The sequence below is a fragment of the Nycticebus coucang genome, chromosome 9, assembly GCF_027406575.1.
Source record: "Nycticebus coucang isolate mNycCou1 chromosome 9, mNycCou1.pri, whole genome shotgun sequence".
Classification (NCBI taxonomy): domain Eukaryota; kingdom Metazoa; phylum Chordata; class Mammalia; order Primates; family Lorisidae; genus Nycticebus; species Nycticebus coucang.
In genome coordinates, this window is record NC_069788.1 from 120,715,584 (window position 1) to 120,743,292 (window position 27,709).

General features: G+C 52.4%; 1 protein-coding gene across 2 annotated transcripts; it reads right to left on the reverse strand.

Annotated features, from left to right (window-relative positions):
- Window positions 1-27,110, reverse strand: RAB15 (RAB15, member RAS oncogene family). Of its 2 annotated transcripts, XM_053601112.1 has the most exons (7): window positions 25,913-27,102; window positions 7,496-7,556; window positions 6,364-6,424; window positions 5,860-5,937; window positions 5,124-5,213; window positions 3,600-3,665; window positions 2-3,442 (listed from the first exon to the last, which is right to left on the reverse strand). In XM_053601112.1, exons 1-7 carry the CDS (start codon window positions 26,034-26,036, stop codon window positions 3,284-3,286), a joined length of 639 nt encoding a protein of 212 aa, XP_053457087.1. In that variant the 5' UTR covers window positions 26,037-27,102; the 3' UTR covers window positions 2-3,283. The 2 variants fall into 2 exon arrangements, with proteins under 2 accessions (XP_053457088.1, XP_053457087.1); XM_053601113.1 differs by lacking the exon at window positions 5,860-5,937 and having other exon boundaries at window positions 1-3,442; window positions 25,913-27,110.
- Window positions 27,111-27,709: the final 599 nt, after the last annotated feature.

Genomic DNA, 27,709 nt, shown 5'->3' on the forward strand with positions numbered 1-27,709 from the left:
AAAACTGTTGAGGCCCTCCTAAAACACCTGTCTCCAATTTACCTCAAACTTGCCTTCTTCCAGAAGCTTGTGACTTTAGGCATGGACTTACAGGCATGTGATTCACTCATTCTCACAGTGCTTGTTAAGTACGAAGTCCCAGCTCAGTGGGCAGAAAGCCTGCACACTGCTCGGCCTCTACTCCTTCATTCCATCCTTACCCCAAAACATTCTCTGCTGCCTCCATCAACTTCACAGCCCTGAGATTCCAGTCTGTTTCTGCTCCCCTGAGAAATTTAACCACGCATCTGAAAGATTATTCAATCGCTCTTCATGCCTTCAGGAAGACCTGTTCCATCCCAAACAAATGAAAACCATCTGGGCTTTAAAAACTCCCGCAGGCAATAGCTCAAGCAGCTAATCCTAGCACTTTGGGAGGCTGAGGCAGGAGGATCACTTGAGACCAGGAGTTCAAGACCAGGCTGTCAACATAGTGAGACCCTCCCCATCTCTAAAAATAATAATAATAATTAGCCAGGAGTGCTGCTGCACACCTGTCACCCTAGCTGCTAGGAAGACTGAGGTGGGAAAACTGCTTAAGCCCAAGAGTTCAAAGCTGTACTGAGCTAAGATTGCACAACTACACTCCAGCTTGGGCAAAAGAGTGCGACTCTTTAAAAAAGAAGAGACCCCCCTCACACAGATGTTTAGCACCTTCCCAGTAACTGTGCTTAATTTCTGCAGCATAAGCCCACTGCAGGGCAATGAGGACTTTGCTTTTGGTTCCCCTACAGGTGGCACAAAGGAAGGTACCAAAGGCAGAGTGTTTGCTGCTCCCATTGTTTTTCTAGCTGCTGCTTTAGAGTTCTACCAGCGCTGTCCCTCCCCACCACATCACATCCAGGCACTTATCCAGGCAGCCACCCCTGTGGTTTGAAATAGTCTTTATTTTGTAAACATCTGTTTAAAGTAGATGAACCCTGCTCACAATTCATATAATGGACCCGAGACACAGTACACAGGTCACCCGTCACAGGGAGATGGAGGGGGTGCAGGTGGCAGGCCTGGGGCTGGGCTGAGTCTCCAGGCAGCAGGTGTCGAGTAAACAGATAGGAGAGCCTGCTCAATGGCCTGGGCCTCAGGCCACAGCCCAGACCACACCCTGGACTGCAGGAGTTTAGGGGCAACAAGCCGACTCTGGTACCTAGTGAGCATGGCTGCAGCCTACAATCCCAAGTCTCCTTCTGCTCCCATTGCTTTCCCCAGCTGCCGACTAGGCTAAGCAGCCCACTGATCCAGATTCCTTGTTTTCTCTTCCAGAACTCTCAGGGTACAGTAAAAATATAGTCCCTCTTTCTTGAGGGAGATAGGAGAGAAAGATGATCCACCTGATGGTCTGGGAACCAGCGCCTCCTACTTCTTTCCTGACTGAGGGCAGGCCGAGGGCTAGCATTCCCCACCCCATGTGAGGCTGCAAGGGCTTGATACCCAAGAGGTCAGTCCTCGAGGAAGCAGCCCAGCCATAGTCATGGCTCCACCCTAAAGAGCCAGCTCTTTCTCAATGGGCAATGACTGATAACCACTCCGGCTCTTTTCCTTCCTCCAGTCAACCTAGCCCATTTTTAAATCTTGAGCCACCCTCTCCTGCTGGCTGTGTCCTGGTTTGGTAAGAATCAGGGGGAAAGGTTTGGTGGTTTTATCTCAACCCTTATTTGAAGCAGTAAGGAAGTAGGGCTCTTACCCTTCACATGTGTGCCCTAGACTTGAATCCTTAGTGGGTGAATGCCCAATGCCCAGTTCTTTGTTTTGGCTCTAGCCCCAGCCACATAACATGGCTAATGTATGGAGGAAGAACAACACTCTGACCTCAACCTTTGGTACTTTGGGAAGGGGAGACAGAACCCTCATAGGCTGGTAAACTCCTTCAAGCTACTCTTGGGCCACATGGGTTAAAGAAACGTCCAGAACACAGAGAACTGGAGGAGGGAGTCCTCTTCCCTCCACCTGCAGCCACAGTGCATCTGGCAAACCCCCTCAAGCCTAAATTAGGAGCTGGAGGGCTGGAGGGCAGGAGGTCACTTGTCTTGAAGGCTGACGGGAACAGCACCTAGCACTTCTTCCCATGAACACACTTTCTCCCACAAACTGTGGATCTCAGGAGAACATTGAGAGCTGGAGGCTAGGCTCAGTCCTCTGCCAGGACATCTGGGGAAATGCTCTTTTCACCTAAGAAATGGGGGGTGGGGCCCAGGAAGTCCTGCTGCAGCTATTTTCCCATCTGGTGTGCAAAATGCCATCCCTCCCTTGCTCTTAACCTGACACTACCAGCTAGTCCTTCATCCCAAACGCTCCCTCCCTGGAGTGCAGGGTAGACTTCACAGTGCCACTGCCCCCAGGGCTCTCCCTGCCTCTGTTCACAGGCCTTGGTTCACGTCTTTAAATTCAGGAGCCCAGATGGAGAGAAACTGTGTACACGCAGCATGGGAGGTAGAGAATGGAGGTGACTTTTTCTCCCTGCCACCCCCCTCATCACTTATTTTCTGTCTCCAAAGCACCTGACTCTGAGCTCAGCTCCCCACTGAGACAGGCAGGAAGCCAAGAAGGCCGAAGCTCAGGCAGGGGGACAAGGAGAGGTAGGATAGCCCCAGGCTGAAGACCCCCAGGCTGGTGTCTCCCTCCTACCTCCATGTTTTGCTTCTCCAGGTCACTAGGGAGGCTGGCTCATGGCACGCAAGGGACAGTGGGGAGAAAAGGAGGAAGTAGCACCCTGTAGCCTTTGGGCCACCCATGGAATAGGGCGGGGGCTCTCCCTGGAGCAGTGGACGGCATGTCCCCGTGAGCCTGGGTCCATTCCCTTAGACAGGGTCGGGAGGGAGAAAAGCGAGCTCCGCGCCCACGCGCACAGCAGGACACACAGGGCAAGGGTGTGAGGGCTTTGATGCGAAACACACTGGAGGGGACGGGGCCAGAGAAGAGAGAACAAGCAGAGGGAGACAATGGGGGAGCCTCACAGTGGCCTCGACTCCAGCTCTGGCCACTGCAGATGGTGCCCGCAGCATGTTTTGGGGTCAGAGCAGGCCTGTGGCTGGGCAAGAGGCTGAAGGAGACCTCTCCAGGGCAGAGGGAAGAGGCTGCTCGGGGATGACAGCAGAGCTGCTCTCAGGGCCAGGCAGGGGAGTGGCAGCTACTGGCATTCCACAGGGTCATCAGATGGGAGGGCCTCAGCAGGGCGGAGCCAGGCTCCCTGCCTGCCCACAGGCCTCCTGAGGGACGAGGGTGCTGTGTGGGGTGCCCCACGTAGGACTCAGCACCAGCAGGTTTTTGAAGAGTTCGCTGGACCCTCGGGTTTGCCCTCCTCCTCCTCCAGCTCTGCCAATGTCAGCTCGTTGCTGGCACGCGTCTGGAGCCCTTCCAGCTCCTTCCTGTGGGCCTGCAGCACCAGCTCTGTCAGCCGAGTGAACGACTAGAAACCAAGGGCACGGGTTAGTCCGGCATCCTCTCTTCTGCTCCCGGCCACTGGCCTGGGCTGAGGTCTGTCTCATCTGGGGGCCCCACCTTGCATCTCCCCACCCTATGGAACTCAGCCAGGAGGGACAGGCAGCTGGCTGCAGGGCTCTCACCTCTTTAATGTTGAGGTTGGTGCAGGCACTTGTTTCATAAAAATCCATGCCATATTCCTTAGCCAGCTGCAAGAGAAGGACATTGCTAAAGGAGAGTCAGTAAGGGAAGGACAGTGGCCACCTTGCCAGTCTGCCACTGCACTCGTAGACCACACCATGTTGTAACAGTACCTCAGAATAGACTTCTCAGACAGCACTGGGAGCTCAGAGTCGCAGGCTGGCAGAGGTGGGGCTCGATGCGCTACAAATACACTTCCCGATCTGCCCACCCGCCCAGCACACACAGGTATGACATCAGGAGACAAAGACACAGAGATGTTGTGGCAGCATGGGCTCTGGAGTCCAACAGCCCTACACTGGAACACCAGTGCCGCATTGCTGGATACGTTACTTAGTCTAAGCCCTGGCTTTATCTTCCAGTAAAGGCTGAGAGTGTCTACCATCTGAGGTTGTGGAATGATTAAGTGGGGTCGCATGCCCAAAAGTCCTCGCTAGCACAATGCCACACATGCAGTCCTCGATAAATGCTATCATTCAAGTAGACTTGGCCTCTACTTTCAAATTTGTCAATGACCCTATATTATTTTTTATACCAAAAAATCAATTTTATTTTAAGTGCTAATGGAAAGCTATTGACTGAAGACACAGAGAAAAACTCTTGAGGCCCACAGAGTGAGTGAGTGACTTGTCTGAGAAATAGCTATCTTTCCTTCTATGCTCTGGGAGGACAGTCTCCCTGCAGACCTGGCCACTGCCCCACCCCAGCCCCAGCCCCCTCCTCTTACCCTCTGTACCCCCAGGGCTTCTTTGACAGGGCTGCTTCCTCCCTGAATTTTTCTTCTTGCCTCTTTCCAGGCACAAGGAGGGGTGGGGTGGGATGGGAGATCTATTTTCTGACTGGAAAATGGCAGCTATGCCAGGATGCTGTTAGAAAAGCAAGCAATTTGAAGTCCTTCCTTGTCACTAACACAGGGTAGTTACTCGGAGTCTCACTCTGTCACCCTGGGTAGAGTGCTGGTGCACCCTAGCTCACAGCAACCTCAAACTCTTGGGGTCAAGTGATCTTCCTGCCTCAGCCTCCTGAGTAGCTGGGACTATAGACACCGCCACAACGCCCGGCTAAGTTTTTCTATTTTCAGTAGAGATGGGGTCTCATTTTTGCTCAGGTTGGTCTTAAACTTCTGAGCGGAAGCAATCTACCTGCCTCGGTGTCCCAGAATATTAGGATTATAGGCATAAGCCACTGTACCCGGCTTGGATGATCTCGTAAGCAGAGGGCAATCCTGCTTTGGGGAACTTGGACCTGGGACAGTTATTGTCCAAGAGGTCTTTGTTGTGGGGTACCCCAATCACTGTCCTGAAGGACAAAGAGGGTGCCCTCTGAACATGGCCACTCCCCTAGTCTTCAGGATGTAAGAACATGTGGGAGGACTTGTTTACTGGTGGCAAACACTTTCACACTCCTGGGCTCCCACACTCAGGACTGGCCCTGGACGTGTGGCAGGGGGTCCGGGGCAGACTTACCTGTTGCCCTTGCTCTCTCCCCACCTGCCGTTTCTGCTCCTCATCGGCCTTATTCCCTATAAGAATCTTCTGGACGCCTTCTGGTGCATACTGGGGAAAAACAAACAATGGGCAGAACCGTCATTTGAGTCTCACCCTTCCCTCCATTCCCCTCCTCCACTGTGTGCACTCCAAACCACCATTGAGTATAAGATGCTAGCAGCAGGGTAGGTTGACTAGATGCAGGTGCAAGGCTCCCCTAAGTGCCATGGCTGACCCCACGGAGCTCACCGGGATAGCTTAGAGCAGCTTTAGTTAACACTGGTGCTTCCTTGGGTTGGACAATTAGTATCTGAGCTGGATGGAAAGGACACTGGACTTGAGTCCAGCTCTCATTCTATAGATGAGGAACTGGGGACCTAGAGAGTTCAAATGGCTTGCCCAAGGCTCCACAGCTATTGTGTAGAGCCAGGACTAGAACTGCAATCACACAACTCCACTGGGCCCAAGATTTCAGGACAGAAGCTGCTCACAGGACCCACTTGGAACTAACTCATTTCTGAGGAAAACACAGCTTTGGAGGCTTGGTGGGCAGCTCAGCTTTCTCCCCAGGTCTCACCCAGAGGTCTTCGTCCAGGGCTGTGGAAGGCAAGGGTTTCTAGAGGCATCCATTCACCAGCCCCCCATCAGGCCTTGGCCTCGCCTTCCCTCTGAGGCACCCTTCCCCATATCTTGTCGGGGAGGCGGCATCTCCTACCTCATCTACATCACTGACCCACTTCATGATGTGCTGGTAAGAACGCTCGCTGCTAATATCGTAGACTAAAAATATTCCCTGAGAGAGAAAAAGAGAGACAGGGAAGTGGGTGCACATGGACAGAGTGCACAGTCATGGAGCAAGAAAGGGCCATGGCGCCTCACAGGTCAGGTCCCACTCTCCCTTCTCCGCATCTGGAAACATTTCCTCTCCCAGAACCCCACCACTGCCCCTTCCTAGGCCCACCATGGAACTCCCTGGGGTGGGAGGTAGCATATACCCTGCCCTGGACCCTTGGCCCAGGGTGGAGGTGCAGGTGGGGGCCTGCCCACAGTAAGTGTTCTGTGATGAGTGGTGAACACCTAAAAGATGGCCCTGAGCTCCCTCCCTGCAGGCCATCTGAGGGGCCCATTTTGGGGCTCAGTGGTACAGAAATGTCAAACACCCAGAGCTAGGAGTGTAGGGAGCAGCTTCCCACTTCCAAACCCCCAAATGGTGGCTCACCTGGGCCCGTCGATAGTACTGCTTGGTGATGGTCTGATAGCGCTCCTGCCCCGCTGTGTCCCTATAGTACAAAGCCAGTCTCTCAGAGGAACAGGGACCACGGAAGCATGTGGGGAGGGAGGAGCAGGGTAAAAAATCAGGGGTGCTTTATCCCTGAAGGGATGAAGATACACCTGACTGTGCATGTCAGACGCCTGGTCATCTGTACTGGTGCTGAGGAGGTCTGCAAGGCGTTGGCCCCTCTGGACAAATGCCTTTCTGGCAGACAGACACCAAGGTCATAACCATTAACTCAGCCTCAGACAGCTCTGCCTAGATTTGGACCACCGTGCCCAGATTTGGTATAGTAGGGTGGTGCTATACCCCTGCCCCATGGGACCTCTGGAGGCAGTGCCCGCACTATTCTAGAATGGGCAGGCAGCTGCAGATACAGGCAAAGGCAGCGCTGCCAAGGCCTGCAGGCCACAGAGCCACAGTGGCACCCTGTGGCTACTTGTAGAAACTGCGCCACGCTATGCAGAGGCACTCTCACAGAGTCCCACTGTAAATGAGGGGGTGAGGCTCTCCCTCTTCCAATCTTAACCACAGAGTGGCATAGCCCAAGGGTACAGCTTGATTCTAAGACAAACTCACAATAGTTTGCCAATTCCTTCTAGCTCCTGTCCTTTGGTAACTTGTGGTCAATCCTATAAAGTTCCTTAAGAAAGAGACCTGCAATTAAGGATCATGGGAGAAGACAGGCTTCTGAGACTATAGTCTCTCCATCACAGAAGTGAGCAGTCTTCCCAAAGAAAGCCTGAAGATTAAAGGAGCAGCCTGGCTCAGCACCCATAGCTCAGTCGTTAGGGCGCCAGCCACATACACCAAGGCAGGTGGGCTTGAACCTGGCCCAGGCCTGCTAAACAACAACTGCAACAAAATAGCCAGGCATTGTGTCGGGCGCCTGTAGTCCCAGCTATTTGGGAGGCTGACGCAAGAGAATCACTTAAGCCCAAGAGTTTGAGGTTGCTGTCAGCTGTGAAGCCACAGCACTCTGCTGAGGGCAACATATGGAGAATCTGTCTCAAAAAAAAAAAAAAAAATGAAATAAGGAGCAGCCCAGAGTCCTCTCTCCTCCTCCTACCCAACTCACCAAATCTGTATCCGTACTTTGATGCCATCTACCTCTATGGTCTTCATCTTAAAGTCAACACCTGGAGAAAGGAAGAAAGCAAGAAAGTGAGCCGTGATAGGTAAGGCTCAGGGCACTCCCACTTGAAGGGATTTCGTTTTGATTTAATTTGGCAGAGATGAGATAGGCAAAAGGCCTTCTTTACCCCAAAACTGATTCTTATCAAGTGTCTGGAGCTTTAAAGAGGGTTGTCCTTTCTCCCTGAGCTAAAAGATGCCAATAGCAAAGAGCTTGGGGGACGCAGGGAGGCAGAATGGGCCTGGGGAAGTCTGCTTTGCCACCACCCTGCTGCGCAGACTCACAGCGAGCCTCGATTGCTCACGTGTGATGACTTCCTACACTTCTGCAGAGAAACACTTGTCTTTATCCTTCCTGAAATTCATTTGCCTGTTTTATCTCTCTCTCTCTTGCCTTGGTAATAACCAGGAGAGACCTTAGCACTGTTGTGAACGTGGGGTGCATGCAGACTGAGGAGAGGGGAGGACTGCCCCAGCTGTGGCTGTGCATGAAGCCTTGGCCCCAGCAAAAGCCCACCAAGGCCTCAGTGATGTCTGTTGACTAAGTCCTGTTTACCGTTGCTGTTTACTGGAAGGAATATGGGCTCTGAAGTCTTAACTCTGGCCCTAACTCACAGATGTGACTTTAGGCACCTTGCTTCCCTGGGCTTCCATCTCCTTATCAGCAAAGTCTTCATTTTGGGACATTACCAATTACCTCTGCAGGGTGCTGACAAGACCACATGAGACACAGTGCCTGGCTCAATCAACTGCAGCTGTCATAACCTAGTACAGTACATAGTGCGTGCTTGTGAGTGAGGCAGTGGCATGACGTGTCACTAGGGGAGGGACAGGAAGTGTGGAGTTCTCAGGTTCCCCTGCTCAAGGGCTGGAGTGTGAAGCTGCTAGGAGACACAGGAATACAAGGGCTTTGGCAAAACAGCCCAGAGCGGAGAAATTTGCAACAGCAGCAGCAGGCCTGATCCCAAGTGAAGACAGAGTGAGGAGCGGAGCAGTTTTAACCTCCCCACCCTTAACTGTAACCAGGCACAGTGCCCAGTGATTTAAGAGCTGTGTCCAGTGGGTTAACTAAGCTTCAGTCCCTGTGTGTTCCTTGGAGCCAGGTCAGGAGTGCACATCCTTAGCTACAGCTTTCAGATGGGAACACAGGAAAGACAGTTATGAACCATCTGTCTGCAGGTTTTCCTCCCTCCCTGCCCACCATCCTCTTTTAAATTTAAAAAAGGTTAGCAGCCCCAGGCAGGACCTTCAAGTGGCCTCTGTCCTACTCTCTACACTTGGGCCAGCCACAGAGATACCTCCAATCACAGCCTGCTCATAGCAACCGGCCCCTTCCCTCACCCAGCAGGCCCCCAATGCTGGCATCCCAACACCATGGCCGCTGTACCTCTTCATCAGTTATTTGCCAAACAGGAAAACATCTCCCCTTTATCCATCCTGTCTCCAGCCTTCTGCAGATACAGATCAAATTCTGTCCCTTCCTTCCCATCATCGAGACCAATCATCACTTAAGACTGAACAGGCGACCTGAAGTAAATCAAGTTGGTCAGACATGAATCATTGTTCACCTGCTCAAGCTGATTCATACCTATTGGGCTGTACTTTTCCAAATAGGCAATGCCTGGCAGTCCTTCTTCCATGTGTACAGAGAAAGAGCAGAGTAGAGGAGGGAAGAAGGAGCGAGGCAGCTGGCCTTGGCGGGAGGCAGGTGCGTGAACTTACTCCCACCTGGATAAACAGTTACCAGGAATTTGCTTCTCTCTAATAGCTGGCATGGAAGGAAATCAAAACCATTCTTGAAGGCTGGGCGAGGTGGCTCACACCTGTAATCCCAGCACTCTGGGAGGCCAAAGAGGGTGGATTCCTTAAGCTCAGGAGTTTCAGACCAGACTAAGCAAGAGCCAGACCCCATCTCTACTAAAACAATTGAAAAACTAGGCAGGTGTTATGGCAGGCACCTGTAGTCCCAGCTACTTGGGAGGTTGAGGCAAGAGGATTGCTCAAGCCCAAGAGTTTGAGGTTGCTGTGAGCTATGATGCTACAGCACTCTAGCCTGGGCAACGGAATGAGACTCTGTCTCAAAAAAAAAGTATGTGTGTGAGGGGGCTGGGGTTTTTTTTTCCTATAAGAGAAGAATGGACGGGCGGCGCCTGTGGCTCAGCGGGTAGGGCGCCGGCCCCACATGCCGAGGGTGGTGGGTTCAAACCCGGCCCCGGCCAAACTGCAACAAAAAAAAATAGCCGGGTGTTGTGGCGGGCGCCTATAATCTCAGCTACTTGGGAGGCTGAGGCAAGAGAATCGCCTAAGCCTAGGAGTTGGAGGTTGCTGTGAGCTGTGTGACGCCACGGCACTCTACCAAGGGCGATAAAGTGAGACTCTGTCTCTACAAAAAAAAAAAAAAAAAGAGAGAAGAGTGGACGGAGGAAGACAGGAAAGCAGGCGTCTGTTACCAGAAGCAAGACTGACAAAGAGACAGGGACGGACCCTGGAGGTGAGGTTGGGCTGTGATTCCTATCAGCTCCTCCCTCACTTCTTAGCTGTGTGGCCAGGGACCAAGGCTGAGGAGTTCTGGGGTCTTGCAGCAACTCTACCACCACCTTGCAACCTAGGCCTTACTGGCCACCCAGTAAAATTTGTCTTAACACCCCTGAGAAGTCAAATGCTTCCATTTTGGCTATTCACATGTATTAACATTCGATGGAAGAAACAGAGTAAGTCCATGTCTTTGGAACGTTTTCCTCCCTCCCTGCCCACCCACCCTTTTTTAAATTTTAAAAAGGTTAGCAGCCCCAGTTCCTTCTGCTCTGCATACGCTGGGTCCCCCACTGTGTCACTTCCACTCACGGCCTGCCCACAGCAACCTCCCCTCTCCAGTGTGGCTGCTGGGTTTTTTCCACTGCTCAGCACTGCAGGACGAAGTCAACCACTGGCCTTATTTTGTCCCCTACTGACTTTGTCACCTCGGTTGGCCCTCCCGGCTGCTCAGGAAACTGTTCACTCACATGTGTGTCCATCTATCACTCCTCTCCCCACTGTCTCATGGCCCAAAGAAGCCACCTGACAAAAACTCTCCTCTGGGGTCACTTCCCTTCTGCAGTTTCCTGTTCTCTCTGCCTTCCCTAGGAAGAGTCCTCCGTTCTTTTCAAGTCTCACTTCTCACTTGTCCCCGTTGCCCTCTCCAGGGCCTATCCCGACAGTGCCCTGGTCACTGTGTCTCTAGTACTATGGGAAGAAGAGACAGTCTCCGTCTACTTCTACCCTGTTGGTTTCTCATTCTGGCTCCTCCGAGACCAAATTTCTCAAATTTTAAGGTGCATGTGAATCACCTGGGGACAGAGTTAAAATGTAGATTCTGGGTCTTTTTTTTTTTTTTGAGACAGAATCTCACTCTGTCACCCTGGGTGGAGTGCCATGGTGTCACAGCTTATGGCAACCTCAAACTCCTGGGCTCCAGTGATCCTCTTGCCTCAGTCTCCCGAGTAACTGGGACTATAGGCACTCATCATGACATCTAGCTAGTTTTTCTAGTTTTAGTAGAGACAGGATCTTACTTTGCTCAGGCTGGTCTTGAACTCCTGAGCTCAGGCAATCCACCTGCCTCAGCTACCCAGAGTGCTAGGATTACAGGCACTGCAGATGATGATTCAGCAGGTATGGGTTTAAGGCCTGAGGCCCTGCGCAAAGCTTCCAGGTAAAGCCGGTGCTGGTCCGCAGGCCCCACTTCTGAGCAGCAAGCTGCTAGGCAATGGTTCTCAAAGTGCATCCCTAGACCTACAGCAACAGCAGAACTGGGACTTGTGAGAAATGCACATTCTTGGGCCCTTCTGCTTCAGCAAACCCTCCAGGCAATCCTCACACACACGTAAGTGTGAGAACTGCGTTTGGACAAAAGCTGTACACCTGCAGTGTCTGGAAGGTGGTGGTGGTGGTGGGGGGGGTTGTTTCTCCAGGTGCCTTTGCAGAGACTCAGCTTTAAACCACCTAGGATGATTAAAAGAAAAAAACAAAACAGCTACCTTGACTTGCCTAGACCTACTAAGAGTGAGGCCCAGAAACTTGTGTTTCTTTTTTGAGACAGAGCCTCAAGCTGTCACCCTGGGTAGAGTGCTGTGGCATCACAGCTCACAACGACCTCCAACTCCTGGGCTCAAGCGATTCTCCTGCCTCCGCCTCCCAAGCAGCTGGGACTAGAGGCACCTGCCAAAACACCCGGCTATTTTTTGGTTGCAGCCGTTGTTGTTTGGCGGGCCTGAGCTGGATTCAAACCCACCAGCTCAGGTATATGTGGTTGGCCCTTAGCTGCTTGAGCCACAGGCGCTGAGCCTGTTTTGTTGTTTTTGAGATGGAGTCTCGCTATGTCGCCCTTGGTAGAGTGCTGTGGTGTCATAGCTCACAGCAACCTCAAACTCTTGGGCTAAAGTGATTCTCTTGCCTTAGCCTCCCAAGTAGCTAGGACTATAGGCGCCCGCCATAACGCCTGACTAGAGAAACCTGTGTTTTTAACAGCCCTGTGGGTGACTGTTAGGGAGAGGAAAGTTTGTGAGCTCTAATGTAGCAGAGGAAACACGGTTGGCACTGAATCCTGGGTGTGGCACTTGCTGTGTGACTTTGGGTAAGTCTTCACTTCTCCCAGCTTCAACTTTCCTACCTGTAGGGTAAGACGCTGCCTCCTGAGGACTGCTATGGGCTAAAGCAGAATTTTTAAAGCTCCTGCCACATTGTAGTCCTCTCATCTCTACCTTCCCTGTGCTGCATACAGGTTTCCTGGGGATGGTCAGGAAAGCTAGCCCAGAGAACACTGAAAGTGGAAGGAATTATACAGACTTGGCCCCTGTGACCCAGGGACCTGCTGCATCAGCATCATCAGGGAGCTTGTTAGAAATGCAAGTTCTGGGACGGTGCCTGTGGCTCAGTGGGTAGGGCACCAGCCCCATATACCGAGGGTAGCAGGTTCAAACCCAGCCCCGGCTGAACTGCAACAAAAAAATAGCCGGGCGTTGAGGCAGGCGCCTGTAGTCCCAGCTACTCAGGAGGCTGAGGCAAGAGAATCACCTAAGCCCAGGAGTCGAAGGTTGCTGTGAGCTGTGATGCCACGGCACTCTACCGAGGGTGACAAAGTGAGACTCTGTCTCAAAAAAAAAAAAAAAAGAAAAGAAATGCAAGTTCTCAGGGCTCACCCAAGCCTGCCAGGGCTTATGCCACCAGAGCTTGAGAACCCATCTCCACTCCTCCAGCCAGAAGCCCACCCAAAGCCCACATTATTATGCCGCTTGTCCTCACAGCACACCCCTCAGCTGTGAGCCCAGGCCCTCAGGTCTCCTGCTTGTCCCATGAAGTAAGGGCACTGCCAACGGGAGGAGGGGACAGGCCAAGAAACGTACTCATGTTCCCACACCCCACAGCTGAGCCAGACTGGAAAGTGGTCTTGGAGACCTACCCAGGTGCTGTCCCGTCTGCCAGAGGCTTCCCAGTCCTCTGAGGATGACGAATCTGACTGCTTTTCATTCACCCACCGCACTCTTGTTCTGGCATTATGAAGCATCTGGGAGTGAGGCAGCGGGCACCCATGGGACGAGCCTGCTGTCTGTATCCCTCCAAAATTCTTTTTTTTTTTTTTGAGACAGTCTCACTTTGTCACCCTCAGTAGAGTGCCATAGCATCATAACTCACAGTAACCTCCAACTCTTGGGCTCAAGTAATCCTCTTGCCTCAGCTTCCAGAGTAGCTGGGACTTTAGGCACCCACCACAATGTGTGGCTATTTTTAGAGACAGGGTCTCACTCTGGCTTAGACTGATCTGGAATCTGTGAGCTCAGGTGATCCGCCTGCCTCAGCCTCCCACAGTGCTAGGATTACAGGCATGAGCCACCGCATCCAGCCTGCCCTCCAAAATTCTTATGTTGTAACTTAATCCCCATGCAGTGATATTGGGAGGTGGGGCTTTGGGAGGTGATTTGGTCATTGGATCAGCACCCCCGTGAAAGAGGCCTGAGGGAGATTGCTTGCCTCTGCCTCCTGAGGATGGAGCTAGCAGGTGCCACCTTTGTAGCAGACAGCAGAGTCCTCAGCAGACACCAAATCTACTGGCCTTGATGGTGGACTCCCCAGCCTTCTGAACTGTAAGCAGGAAGTTTCTGTTGTTTATGAATTACCCAGGTCTTCTGTTACAGCAGCCAAACTGCCTAAGACACCCACCATAACCTATTTTCAGGGATGCCCTTTCTCCTTGAGATAGTTTGTGATTACAGGAAGCCCAGATCATTGCTCTGACAGGGTCCCGACAAGAGTCTACTTCCTTCCTGGGTACAAAAGGAACAGCACACAGAGTGTCAAGAAACTGCAAACCCCTCTACTCAGCTCCAGCAGAGGTTCCCAGAGCCCCTGGGAGCCCCAGGAAAGCCATAAATGGGGACCTCTCCCACCAAATACCCAAAGGATAGTGAGCACCTCACTGTTTTTCCCAACGCATAGATGTGTCCAGCATGGCGCCTGCCACCCCAGTGTCCCTTTCAGGCTAGAACTTCTTGGCCAAAAACTCCTGTTCAGGGGAATAGGCCTGGGTGCAGCATGTTCCTTGTGGAGAAGCAGCTTCTGACAGGAGCATCCACAGGCTTGCTGGTGACCCACAAGGTGACCTGGCCAACAGGGGCCAGGGAGTTTGCTCAGCTGATCAGATCAGCTCCCCCCATACAGAGCAGAAGGGACTGGCCAGTAGGCAGTGAGAGAAGCAGGAGGCACACAGACAATCAGAGCAGCAGAAAGGCCTAAGCATGCTGGCTGGAGTTGGGGCTGGGGGCACTGGGTCCAGCACAGCCACCAGTCCAGACACCAGGGTCAGCCCACAGGCATCCACAGGGCACAAGCCCCTTAGGGACAGCTGGGAGTGCCTCGGGGTTACCTACAGACTCACAGCCTGTGGCTGCCCACTGCTGCCTAATGGCCCCCCCAGCTGGGAGGCAAGACCCTCGAGCCGTGGGCCGTGAGGAAGACACCTGCAGTAAAGCTCCCTGTTCCTTCCTGCCCTGTTTTTGTTGTCCACCCCCAAGTAGACCTAAAGAACCTAAGGGCAGAGAATAGATTTTGTGTTTGACAAAATTTTGTTTTCTTGGCTTTTTTTTTTATTTGCTTTAAATTATTTTATTGGAATTCTTCAGATAAAACCAGACAGATGTATATCTGATAAAGTGAAAGGTATCTATCTACTTGTCACATAATAAGTGCCCCCAAATTTCTAGGTGAGATTTTTCTCCAATATGACTGCAGCTGCTCACACAGGTTAATACAGGAAAGAAGTTCCTAGAATCTGCTCAACACCAGCTAGAAGACATCCTTTGTGACAGCAAATTCCTAAAATTTCATAAAAGGAACACATATTAAAAGAATGTGGTCAATTGGCAGTAAAAACATGAAGGTGGACATGTTGGGAAGCACCAGACAGATGGGAGGCTGTCTTGGCTTGTTTTTTAAATTTCAGCTCCTGGTCCGGCAGAGCACCAGGCATAAGGAAGCAATTAACACAGGGCACCCCCGGCGCAGAGGGCATATGGAGGGCCAGGGCCGGGACAGGCTGCCTCACAGGCACTGGCAAGAAAAGCTCCTCAGTTGCCCATGGACAGTGCTGCCCTTACCATGCCACTGGTGGCCTGAGGCAGCCTCGGGCCCATTACTCTTCCTGCTGTGTCCCTGGCTGTGTGGCCTTTTCCTCTCCAGTAGCAGTCCCAGGGACTGCCAGGCCACAAGTGCAGCCTGGAGTGCAGTGATGGCACTGCCATGGGAGAACTGGGGACAGGGGGAGAGGGAGACAGTGGCAGGCTAGGGGCAGGGCAAGGGACACACCTGGCATTCACTGGGCTCTGAGACAACTCACTTGTGCAGGTCGCAGGGAAGAGCTGACAGCCTCTCCAGCCTAGCAGAGGAGGTGCTGTGAAGACTGTGGGAGGACAAGACAGGGCACACCCAGACCAAAGAACGCTCCTCTCCGTCACAGTCTGGCTCCAAAGAAAGCTCTAGCCGGGAGCGTGGAAGAAGTGAGGCTCGATAGCAGTGTGGCCATTAAGAATGCTATCAGGAGGTCAGACTTGGTTCCAATCTCTCCTTTACCACTTACTTCCTGTGTGGCCTTAGGAAAGCCAGTTAGCCTCTCTTTGCCTCTTTCCTCACCTGTAAAGTGGGGGTGACAATCTCTGATGTCAAAGAACTCTTATGAGGATTATGCTACCACATAACACAGGCCTGGCACACAGGACTTTATCAAGTGTGGCAGAAGAAGTTTTCAGTCTTCCCCAGGGAAGTATGAAATAAAGGAGCCCAGAGTCCCAGTGCGAGCACAGAAAGAGCTCTGGGAAGCAGAGGGGGGAGCTCCTGTTGGGGAGAGGGCGGAGGGTGTGGCAGGGAGGGGAGGCAGAGCCAGCACTGAGCTGAATTTCAAGGAGAAGAGAAAGTAGTGTCTCCTAGTAGACCACGTGGCTCCTGAGATCTGGCCACAACCTATTAATAAATTCTGGCACAGGCAGGGTGTACACTTCATGGGTTAACGTCAGGTGCCAGCTTGCCAGCCTGCCAAGTGCCACATGCTTCAGTGGAAACAAGACTGCTTCTGGGTGCCAAATGTTATCACCATGATCAAACAACCACAGCCCAAAGGACAGGCAGTGTGACCTGAGCCTTGAGACCCCACCAAAAGGAACAGCTCAATACACTTGAAACCCAAGGCAGACACCCAATATCCAGGCCACGCTGGCTCCAGTTACCAAGCATGAGTCCCAGGAACGCCCTCCACCCCCTCAGGAAATCTGCATGCGCTGAACCTGTGGGGTTCCCATAGGTTATGGCAGGAGGTCACTTCCAAAAAGGTCACCCCTAAGCAGCCCTAGAACAAGACTTAGGAAAAGGCAGACGCTGGGGGAGGTGAGTGCCTGACTTTGTCACCCAAAACAAGGCATCATAATAATCCCCATTTCAAAAAACTCTTCTCTCAGCAAAAAATGTATCAGGAGACCAATAATGCCATCTCCCCCAGCTGTGGACAAGGACAGGGAGGAGAATGACCCAGGGAGAGCTGGGAGACAAAGCAAGAAAAGGGGTCCTAGCTCACAATGTCCCTCACAGCATGAGGGGCACCTGTGTCCCTGTCCTTCCTGCTGGCCCGTGTGCTGACTGATGTCCTTCTCTGTAGAGCTCACACTAGCCCTCATGCCAGCTCCACTAGGGGAAAGGTACACCCTGGAGCTCTGGATAAATGCGTTAGTCCCCACTTGCATGGCCTTGCTCTGGGAGTGACAGGAAGCAGGAATAAAACAAGGTGCCTGGGTCTTGGCAGAAAGAATCCCGATCCTCTAACTCACTCCAAGGTTGTGTTTTAATGTCTAGAGCACGGGGGTCAAGACGTCTGATTCAGATGCTCACCCATAAGAAATGCTCAAGACTTCAGAGGGATGTTCTATTTCTTGTTTGAATCTCAAACAGATACGAACACACTTATGCTCTCAACAAACACAGGACAGTCACAGAGAGAGGACCAGGACAACTCTGGGGGCCATACCTTCACATAGTCTTGAAGGGTTAGTTGCTGGGAACCCTGGGCCTCAGTCCCCAGAGACTGTTATCACCAGGAAGGGTTTCCCAGTCAAACATGCAATCTTGGGAGGCTGGAAGGAAAGCATGGCCCAGTGCTCCTAGAAGCTTCTAACTCCAGAGTCTCTCGCTGCCGAGGGGGTCCTGGAAGGTCACTCCAGCAGCTGGCTGAGCTGATGTGCATCCTCTGACATTAGCAGTGACCCTGAATGACAGACACCAACCTCGGACCTCCACATGCACCAAGGAAGACCCCCCACACACTGGGATCACAGGAGCCCCTTTCTCACTTTGCTATGTCTTGAGCTTCTCCTAGGACAGGATCTGAGCAGAAGAGTGAAAAGCTACTTGAAACAGGTCACTCCTTGCAGAAGACTGCCCCCCTCCTTTTATCCCAAACATGTGCCTAGCATGGTGAGCTTCTGTTTTATGAGTCCCAAGAAACCAATACTACCTGCAGCTTCCCTCAGGGAAAAGTGAGAGTCCACTAGGAAAATGCATGCATTTTCATATGGTCATTCATTCACTCAGACAGTTACCGAATCCTTACTATATGCCAGGAGCTAAGTTTGGTATTAAAAGGAAAGCAGGGAACAACACAGAAGAATCTTTGTTGTCAGGGAGCGTCCATTCTAGTGGGAAAGACAGACAGCAAGTAACTAATGCCTAAATTCAGAGCAGTGTTACAAAGCAGAAGCAGGATTAGCTCCGTGCTCATAGCACAGTGGTTATGGCGCCAGCCACATACCCTGAGGCTGGCGGGTTCGAACCCATCCCGAGCCTGCTAAACAATAATGACAACTACAACAAAAAAATAGCCAGGCATTGTGGCGGGTGCCTGTAGTCCTAGCCTTGGAAGGCTGAGGCAAGAGAATCACTTAAGCCCCAGTGTTTGAGGCTGCTGTGAGCTGTGATGCCATGGCACTCTACCGAGGGTGATATAGTGAGACTCTGTCTCAAAAAAAAAAAAAAAAAAGCAGAAGCAGGATAAATAGTAGACGCCTGTGTGTAAGCTACTTCAGACTGGCTGGTGGTGAGGACCTTTTGAAGGAGGTGACATTTTGAGATGAGGCCTGAATGACAAGAAGGTACCAGCAGGGAAAAGATCTGAAGGATCAGGCCTCAGGCAGAGGACAAGGTTCAGCAAACTCTTGGTTCATCTGAAGAGAAAAGCCCAGGGGACCACCATTATTCTTGAGGGAAGAGTAATGAGGGAAGCCACAGCAAGGCCCTTTCCTTCTCTTGGATCTCTAGGGACCCTCACACATGCACATCCACGCACATGCACTTGTTTGGAGGCTGGAACCTGAAGAAAACACCAAGAAACTTCTCAAACCCCAACAAGGCCAAGTTGGGAACTCCTTGCCCCTGAGTGGTAAGGAGATCCCCTGCACTGGCCAGATGGGTGTGTAGAGCCCACCATCTTTGTGCATATGACAGGTGCACAGACCAGGTACTCAGGGAATGGTGCTCCCTGGCCCCCTGCTCTCCCCTCTGCCTTGTGCACAGGATCCTAGAGCCTCTGTAACATGTGCAGTGTGCTGCAGCCTCCCAGGCCCACTCCCCTCTGTCAGACCCCAAGACCTGGGCCTCCCCCTCCCTGAGCCTCCTCTGGCAGGAGCACAGAAGCATCACTGAGGTAGCCACAACCACCAAGTTACCTGGCCTTCACTCCCACAGCCTCCTCCTCCTGAGCCAGCATCTCAGGCAGGGCTATGCTGATGGCAACAGAAGGTTCAGGGAAGAGGAGGTGCGTCTCCCTCCGCCAGCAAGCTCCTAGAAAGGATCTTGAACTTAAGCTGGTATGACCAAGGCGTGGTGGCTTCCGGCTGGCCCCAGCTAGACTGAAGGCAGCAATCCCAATCTCAAGGTCCTTCCCCACCCCTTTCTCTCCTGGGGAATCTTGCTTAGTCTTCAAAACCCCACTAAAATGTCACTTCCTCTTTGAAGCCTTTGCCAGCCTCCCCAGGAGGGATTTCTCACTAATCTGTGACTCCAAAGCATTCTACCATTTCTTTTTTTTTGGAGACAGAGTCTCACTATATTGCCTTCGGTAGAAGTGCCCTGACGTCAAGGCTCACAGCAACCTCCAACTCCTGGGCACAAGTGATTCTTTTGCTTCGGCCTCCTGAGCAGCTGGGACCACAGGCACCCACTACAACGCCCAGCTATTCTTTGGCTGTAGTTGTCTTTGTTGTTTGGCAGGCCTGGGCTGGATTCGAACCTGCCAGCTCCAGTGTATGCGGCTGGTGCCCTAGCCGGTGAACTATAGGCACGAAGCCGCATTCTGCCATTTCTTTTGCATAATATTCTGGTTGTTTATTTGGATGCCTGACTCTGAGCACTGTGAGCTCACAGGGGCAAAGTGGCATCTTATTCATGTCCTATTTTCATCGCCTAGCAGAAGGGAGCTCACTAAATATCATTCAACAGAGTTGAAAAAATAAGTGAGCAAGTGAGTGAATAAATGAAGTCAGTACATATCTGGAGCAAAGATTGGCAGGGAGAAAAGTTTCATTAGAGAGAGTAACCAAGGAAAATACCCACATTTCAAAGTCAACTGCTGGCTCTGTCTTGGAGCACAGTGCCACAGTCAGAGTTTTGGGCAAACCTGTGATCATAATGGTGACATGAGGGCAATACCAGCTCTCAGCCTCAGAGGCCCTCTATGGGACTCCTCTGTCACAGGCCTGACTCTCTCTCAGGGACTGTGCAAAGGGAGCAGACTGGGCCAGCAACAGAGGCACAGCCATCCCTGGGTCCCCCGGCCCTCATGTTGGGAGGGGGCACTCCAGGAGTGAAGTTCCACATGGCCACCTGCAGGACTTCTGGGAGAAAGGGTATGCCCAAAGCCCGTCTGGAGAAACTTGAGGACAGGAAAGAGGAAGCCCCATGCCCTCCTTGACAAAGCTCACTAACAGGGCAGAAAGGCCAAGGAGAGGCCAGAGGCCTGTACAGAAAACTGGCAGTTTTACAAGGAAACTGGTGCAAATATTGGATTACAAAAGGAGACACTCTGAGAAGAGCTGGTGATTAGAGTAGAAGGGTAATGGCCAAATATCAACTTTCATGTTGTAAAGCTCATCACCAACCTGTCTGGGGAGAGGGAGGCAGCAGGGAGCAGGAGGAAGGAACAGAAACCAGGAGTGCAGGGAAGCAGGGGGAACAGGGCTGCAAGCTCTGGGTGAATCTGCAGGTCCTGAAACCAAGTTCATTCCACATCCTCGGGGAAAGGGGTGGGAGGCTGGGCCTTGGCCTGAGTCTTGAGGCAGAGCTACCCCTATCACCTCAAGTCACCCGAGGGCCCTGCACCTCCTCACCACCTCACACTTCCTTCTCAGATGCTGGCACCACCAGGGCATTGGGGCTCTTAGGACAGAAACTGCAACGAAACAGCCTGCTTGTGCTCCCCGGCCGTAATCCTGCTCCCTGGCTTCTGTCCGTTTTGTTCATCACTGTGTCCCCGGCGCCAGCACAGAATGGGTTCAGCAGATAGTGCCCACCAGTGACGGACAGGATGCCCTCCTAGCATGTTGCTGACAGTTTACTTGTCTCTACAGCACTCCTATAAGCCAGGAATAACAGTAACAGTAATATGATGATGATGACAGAGGCTACTAAGGGCTCTGCCACAAACTTCGTACCCTGGACTCTGTACCCTTCACAACAGCCTCTAAGGAATGTTCTGTTACTGCCTTCAATTTACAGATGCAGAAACTAAGCACAAAGATATTAAATGTCTGAATGTTGCAGAGGCAAAAATGATGCCACAGGAAATGTGCACGGTCAGCCTGGGCTCTTTCCATCCCACTCATCAGATCTCACCTTCTTTTCCTTTCTACAGGGCCTGGGAAGAGACTAGTCTCAGGCTGAGTGGTGAAGGGGAGCTAAGACCTGCCAAGCAGGGCAGACCCAGCCTTATTCTGCAACTGTCATGCTGCACTTGTACCCAGCTCCTCTCACTCTGGAAACCTGCAGATCCCAGGGCTGTGCCACCATCTGTTTGCCCCAGTGATTGTTAGGTCACTCAATTCCAGGATGAGACCTACCCCCTGGCTTCCTTGCTCACCCTCTTCCTCCCACCCCCAGTCACCACAAGCCCTGGCCCCAGGCAGCCAGAGCCAGTTCCAACAGAACTTCCAGAGAACGGTGACAGGGCAGCAGCAAAGAAAGCAGCTGGAGAAAGCAGCCCTGGAGCCACAGAAGTCCAACCAGTCTAACCAGAAAATCCATAGGCCACAGCTTTCTTCTCACTGGGCAGGGGTGCAGCCCCAGGGTTGCCTTTAAAACAAAAGGTTCACATCCCAGCACTCTGGGAGCCTGAGGCAGGTGGATCACCTGAGCTCACTTTAGAGAGCAGCCTGAGTCAGAGCTTCTCTAAAAATAGCCAGGCATTGTGGCAGGCACCTATAGTCCCAACTACTTGGGAGGCTGAGGCAAGAGAATCACATGCACCCAAGAGTTTGAGGTTGCTGTAAGCTATGACGCCACAGCACTATACCAAGCGTGACAAAGTGAGATTCTGTCTTAAAAAAAGGTCAGGGGAGCAGGTGGCAGGAAGACCAAGGATGGAGGGAGAAAACCAATTTCCAGGTATTCCCTTTAGTTTGCATTTATGGCTTCTGTTTCACTCCTGGCCACTAGGCAGAAAGGTCCTTAGAGGTCCTTTGAACATAGATGCCCACATGGGACATCTCCCTGCCTGGGCAGACAGCATGGGTTGAAGAGATTCTTTCAGAAGTTGCCAGTTTGAACTGCTCTCCACTTCTGGAGGGAAACTAAAAGAGGTGGGGGGCTATATGTCCAGATACTCTCACAGCCCTCCTCTGGTCTCCCTGCATCAAGTCTTAACCCCTCGTCCTGAGTACCCTCCACTAAAACCTTTTCTACCATCACCAAGGCTCACATTTCATCTCTTCAGCTGGGCCCTTGGTGCCTCTGCCAACAGGTCCTGACACTCACTCCTTAATTAAACAACACGGACTGGGGTCTGCCAGACACTATAGTAGAAAATGCAAAAATAAAGAGGATTTTGCCTCACCCTTAAGGCACTTATGGCTTGTAAGACAGAGAACATTCTCGCTCTTCTAAAAACTTGCCTCTGTTGCTGCCAGACTGCCCAGAGTCCCAAGGACACCCACTCAGTTCCCACCTCTGTTATCTCTGCCGAGTTGTTCCATCTGCTCCCTTCTGCTGCAGGAAGTGACAAGGGGCCCACGCATGGAGGCCTAGCTCATCCTCCCCTGCTGATTTCAGGACATGGGGGCCTCTCTCCTCCACCTCTGATAGCACTCATGGTCCCACTGCCATTCACTGGCTGTCCCATGGAATGTCTCACTCATCATTTAGCTTCTGACACCCACTGCGAGCCAGCCCTTCATTAGAGTGACTGTAATGATCACAAGCGATCCCCTCATTTGAAGAGTGCTTTCCCACGTGCTCTCAGACATAGTACCTCATCCTGGCAACAGCTCTTTTTGCCTATGCCTTGCCTCCCCAACTAGATTATAGGCTTTCGAGGACAGAAAAAAGTAGGCAACTGTACGTCTCTGAAATGCCTGGCACAGTAGTAGTGAATGCTCGATTAATTTGTTTAACAGGTAAGAAAGATGCCAACCACTCCCCTCTGCCCCATTTGGGCCAGCACAGCCACACAGCAAGGGGACTCCAATAGCAGAGACCAGCACGGTAGGGCCACTCCCCACCCACTGGCCAGAAAGAGTAGATGGGTGGGGGAGAGGCACAGTCAGTGTCTCAGTCCGGAGAGGTTTCCTCCCTGCTTCCTGGCAGGCTCTTCTCTGAAATATCACAGGCTTGTAAAGTTAAGAGGAGTACACAGTAGCTCGAGGGAGTGCCAGCCCAAGGGCTATCAACGGAGGAGAGCCAAGAATCTCAACTCTGTCTTGGCAGTAATTAGGTAATTGTCTTATTTTCCCCATTCACAAAGAGAGAGAGAAAAAAAAAGACACCCCTTCCTACCCCCACATCCCCCAAAGGTGTCTAGATCAATGCCCAGCATGGTCAAAGAATGTGTTTTGGACAAGACACAGCTCAAGACTGGTGACTGTGTATGTTATTCATCTTGGAAGCTCTAGGTCTTAGCGCCAAGCCCAACATACAGGACACACTTTGTTAAATAAGTTAATGAATAGAACTTGGTAGCACCTGTTTCCTTGGCTCTTACTTTGTCTCCGGGCTGTCCCTTCAATCTCCTTGATCTCCTTGAGAAACTTTCTGTATCACTTAAAGAAAAAGCTATTCTGGACCATCCAATTTCTCTTAAGCTTTAGTTAATGCTGAAAAACACTCAAGACGAGGTAGAATCACAAGTCCCTTTGTAAGCTTTAAATAAGAAAGCATTTGAGCAATGCAGTGGGGCAGATTACAAAAGGCTGCTGTGAAGAAAGACGGAATCCAAACTCCTAAAGAGTTCTGTGTGTCCTGGAGAAAGAGGGACCAGGCCACAAGCATCAGAGGAAGAACTGTGGGGACCATCTTAGGTTTTAGACCAACATGCCAAGGAGAGGGGAGAGGGTGCTGCCCAGACTCCCACCAAGTTCACTGATTGACTTCTGCCCCCAAAGTGTCCTACCCCAGAGAGTTTCTGAGGCAGTCCCTGTGACCTATCTGTGTCCACCTATTAGCAGGCAAATGTGTGTAAGAAAGACAGGATGAGGGCGGCACCTGTGGCTCAAAGGAGTAGGGTGCCGGCCTCATATGCCGGAGGTGGCGGGTTCAAACCCAGCCATGGCCAAAACTGCAAAAAAAAAAAAAGAAAGACAAGATGAAAAGATAAGGAGAAGGGCTGGTGGTTAGAGGTATGGGGCATGGGACTCCCTTTAAGGAAAGCACCAGACTCAGGCAGCCATCCTGGTATTCTAGAAATAGAGGTTCCCTCATTTTTCTGCTGAAACAGGGGACACAGGTCTCTTATGGGCAGTTAACTCTCAGATATAAGGCAGGAGCCCCGAGAGCTTCTGAAATGAGGTGGCTGAATGAAGCCCTGAAGGGGAAAAGTCACTCCTAGGAATTGGAATATGGCCAGGACACCAGGATGCAAACTACTGCTCTTCAGGCAAAAGCCAGGGGACCCCAGGCGGCCCACAGCTCTCTGCAGATAGGTCAGATGCTCCTGGCACCAGGCCCATTTCAAAAATAGTCACTGCAAATTTCCTTAAGTGATAACCTGCTGCCCTTTGTCCCCAAGCCTGCAACCTGTCCCCATACCCCAGCTGCTTCCTCAGCTACTCCCTCACTCACTCCTATGCCTGTCTCCAACACCTGTCTCTTCTCTGAGCCTTCCCCAGAAGCACGAAGCCTTCCCTTGGACAAGGCTCCATGTCCAGGCCCTACCCTTCTCTCTGAAATGTCTCTCATCCAAACCCAGGCCCAGCCCAGGCTCCTGCATCTCTTAGGAGCTTGCCTAACAGATCATTTGAGAAAGATGGATGAGTTCCATTCCCTGACCCTAAATTATTTGAAGATAGAGAAACAAAGAGAGAAAGAGCTCAATCATAACAATAAGAACAATCAGCATTTATCCAACATTATGAGCATCTAACTTAGTGCTAAGTGCTTTGCAAACATTATCTCATTCAATCATCACAAAAGAGGTAAGTAGCATTATCATACCCACTCTACAGAAGAGAAACTAAAGGTCAGCAGATTAAGTGCTGCTGTTCCAGGTCACTCTGCCCCAGAGTGAGGTCTCCAGGTCTGAGTGCAAAGTTAGTCTCTTAACTGGAAGGTTCTACTCTTCCTGGCTAGATCTGCTCCCTCCTCTCTCCTGGCAAGGGGTGTGTTTTGAGGGAAGTGGGGTGGCTGGGGGTGGAGATGAAGCCTCAAGAGGAAGGTGAGAGCTGGACCCTCCCAAGTGCCAGCAGGGACTTCTTGGAAGACATTCCAATTGGATGGCCGGCCAGCCAGTGGGGGTTTCCAAGGGGCCTGGACAGTGTAGAGGTTACTGCAGGGCTGACCAAGCGTGGATGGGGAGGGGGGATTTCCTCAACTCAGACTTCCCAGAGGAGGGGGCCTCTCAGAGAGGAGGCCTCAGACCCCATCGTCCTGCTGCCTAGAATGCCAGCTGGCCTTGTGCCTTTAGCCAGAAGGTCCAGCACTGCCAGAGCAGAGACACACTCTAAGGCAGGTGCTGCCTGCCTTCGTGGTCTGGACAGGGGTTCCTGCCACCCTTCAGAACAGATGCTTCTGTCAGCTGGCTCATCCCTCTCACGCACTGGGGCTTCCCACCTTATCTGCGCCCTCCTCCTGCGCTTCCCTTCACTGCTGAGCCCTGGAAATTCAACCCCACGACCCCCCTCCTCTCTTCCCCATCCTGGCTCCACACGGTGTTGCCCCCGGAAGAGACTCAGTGACTCTGCTCCCCACCCTGCGCCCCTGTCCCTAAGCACAGCCTTACTTCCCCTCCCCCTCTCCACTGGGGGGGGGAGGGTACTGGGGATGTTATTTCAGGGGCAATGATTTTCGTGGCCCCGACTCGGGGTACCGGGCCTATACCCGCTCTCCATTTTCTCAGTTTCCACAGGAGGGAATGAAGTGGTCCCATCGCGAGGGGCCGATCCCACATCCCACCCCAGTCCCAGACGGCAGGGAGGGACCCCTCGCCTGCAGGGACCTCTATGCTCAGGTCCCCAGCCGGCGGCCCGTTCTCCCGAGATTTATTCCCAGCCCCAGCCTCCCGCTCCTCCGCCTCCAGCTCGAGCACGGACAATTCCCCCCAGGCCGGGGATGGAGGCGGCAGAGGAACCGCCCGCGGGCCACCGCCCCTTACCGATGGTGGAGATGTGCGAGGAGTGGAACTCGTTGTCCGTGAAGCGGCACAGCAGGCAGGTCTTGCCCACCCCGGAGTCCCCGATCAGCAGCAGCCGGAACAGCACATCGTACTGCTTCGCCATGGCTGGGGCTGCGGGCAGGCGGCGGGCTCAGCCCAGCTCAGCCGCTGCCATCGCCGCCCGAGCCCGCCCGGGAACGCTGCGGGAGGCCCGAGGCCGGGCCGGGCCTGGGCTGCTGGCGCTGTGCTGGGGAGCGCGGAGGCGGCGCCGGCTCTGCGAGGCTGGGCTCGCGCGGCGGGGGGAGGAGGAGCGGGGCCGCCCCTGCCCACACCGCCCCTGCCCGCCCCTGCGCGGCTGCGAGAGGCGGCAGGAGCGCCCCCCGGAGCGCGAGGACGAGGCCGGAGGGGCCCCCGCCCACCCTCTACCCCCTTTATGCCTGGACCCGGGAGCGTCCGGAGGGACGTTTTCGTTTTTCCGCGGTCGTTCTGAATGGGGGCGTTGGGGTGAGCTCCCACTTAGCCCGCCTCTACCTTGTTCGCCCTCTGGTCCCCTAGCTTCCCCAGATCCCACCCCAAGTCTGGCCCGGGTAGCTCCGCCCCGCTGAGGCACCTCGCTCCCGCCCGAGCCTGGCCGGGCGTCCGCGTGGTTGGTCCTCACCTGGGCGCACCGGTGTCGGAAGGCCTTGCAAAAAAGGGTCTGTATTCAAGGACTTGTCTACTCTGAAGGCTCCGTGAGCACTGGAAAGTATTGCTGGAATTCTTCCTCTCTGCCACCTAGCTTCCCAAGACCCTGGGTGACTCTGTCACCGCCCTCCCCTATGCCCAGTTTTTCTTTAAATAGGGTAAGTAGCTACTGACTTTCTTCACCAAGGCGAAAAGATAATCATAAAAAAAAGCTCCAGACACAAAAATGCAAACTCCTTTGGTGGTGGTTGTGTCGACAGACGTCTGTTTTCCCTCTAAGCCGTGCAGAATAGGCGCTCGGGTTGTCCATTTGCGGTTTCAGATCCCTAAATACCTCTACCGCGGTATACACCGGTGGCACCAAAGAATGAATGGGCCTCTCTCTAGACCCAATTTACTACTACTGAAAGTGTTAGCCCTGGAGAGAGACAAATAAATGCTTTCTGGAGTTGAGAAAATTGCCTCTTCCTAAGAATGAGCATTAAGGGAGAGCGAGTCTGGTCTATTAGATCTTTAAACAGCAATGAAGGCTTGGCGCCTGTGGCTCAAGCGGCTAAGGCACCAGGCATACAATGAGCTGGTGGGTTCAAATCCAGCCCGGGCCGCCAAACAACAATGACAGCTGCAACCAAAAAATAGCTGGGCGTTGTGGCGGGCACCTGTAGTCCCAGCTGCTTGGGAGACGAGGCAGGAGAATGGTTTGAGCCCAGGAGTTTGATGTTGCTGTGATGCGATGGCACTCTATACAGGGTGACAGCTTGAGGCTCTGTCTCAAAAAAAAAAAAAAGCAATGAAAAGTGTTTCCAGCCTGGATATTGGATGGAGTGTGTATTTTTCAGTAGTAAATCAAGGAACGTGGTAAGTTCATTTACTTCATTGAAGAATTATATTTGAGGCAAAGTGTCTAAATTTATAATAAAGAAGGAAAAAATCCTGAATCTACCCTGTTTCCCCGAAAATAAGACAGTGTTTTATTTTAAGGTGTGCTCCCAAAGATGCGCTAGGTCTTATTTTCAGGGGACATCTCATCTTTCCTGTAAATAGGTCTTATTTTCGGAGGATGTCTTATTTTCGGGGAAACAGGGTAGTAGCTACTTACATTACACTGAAAGC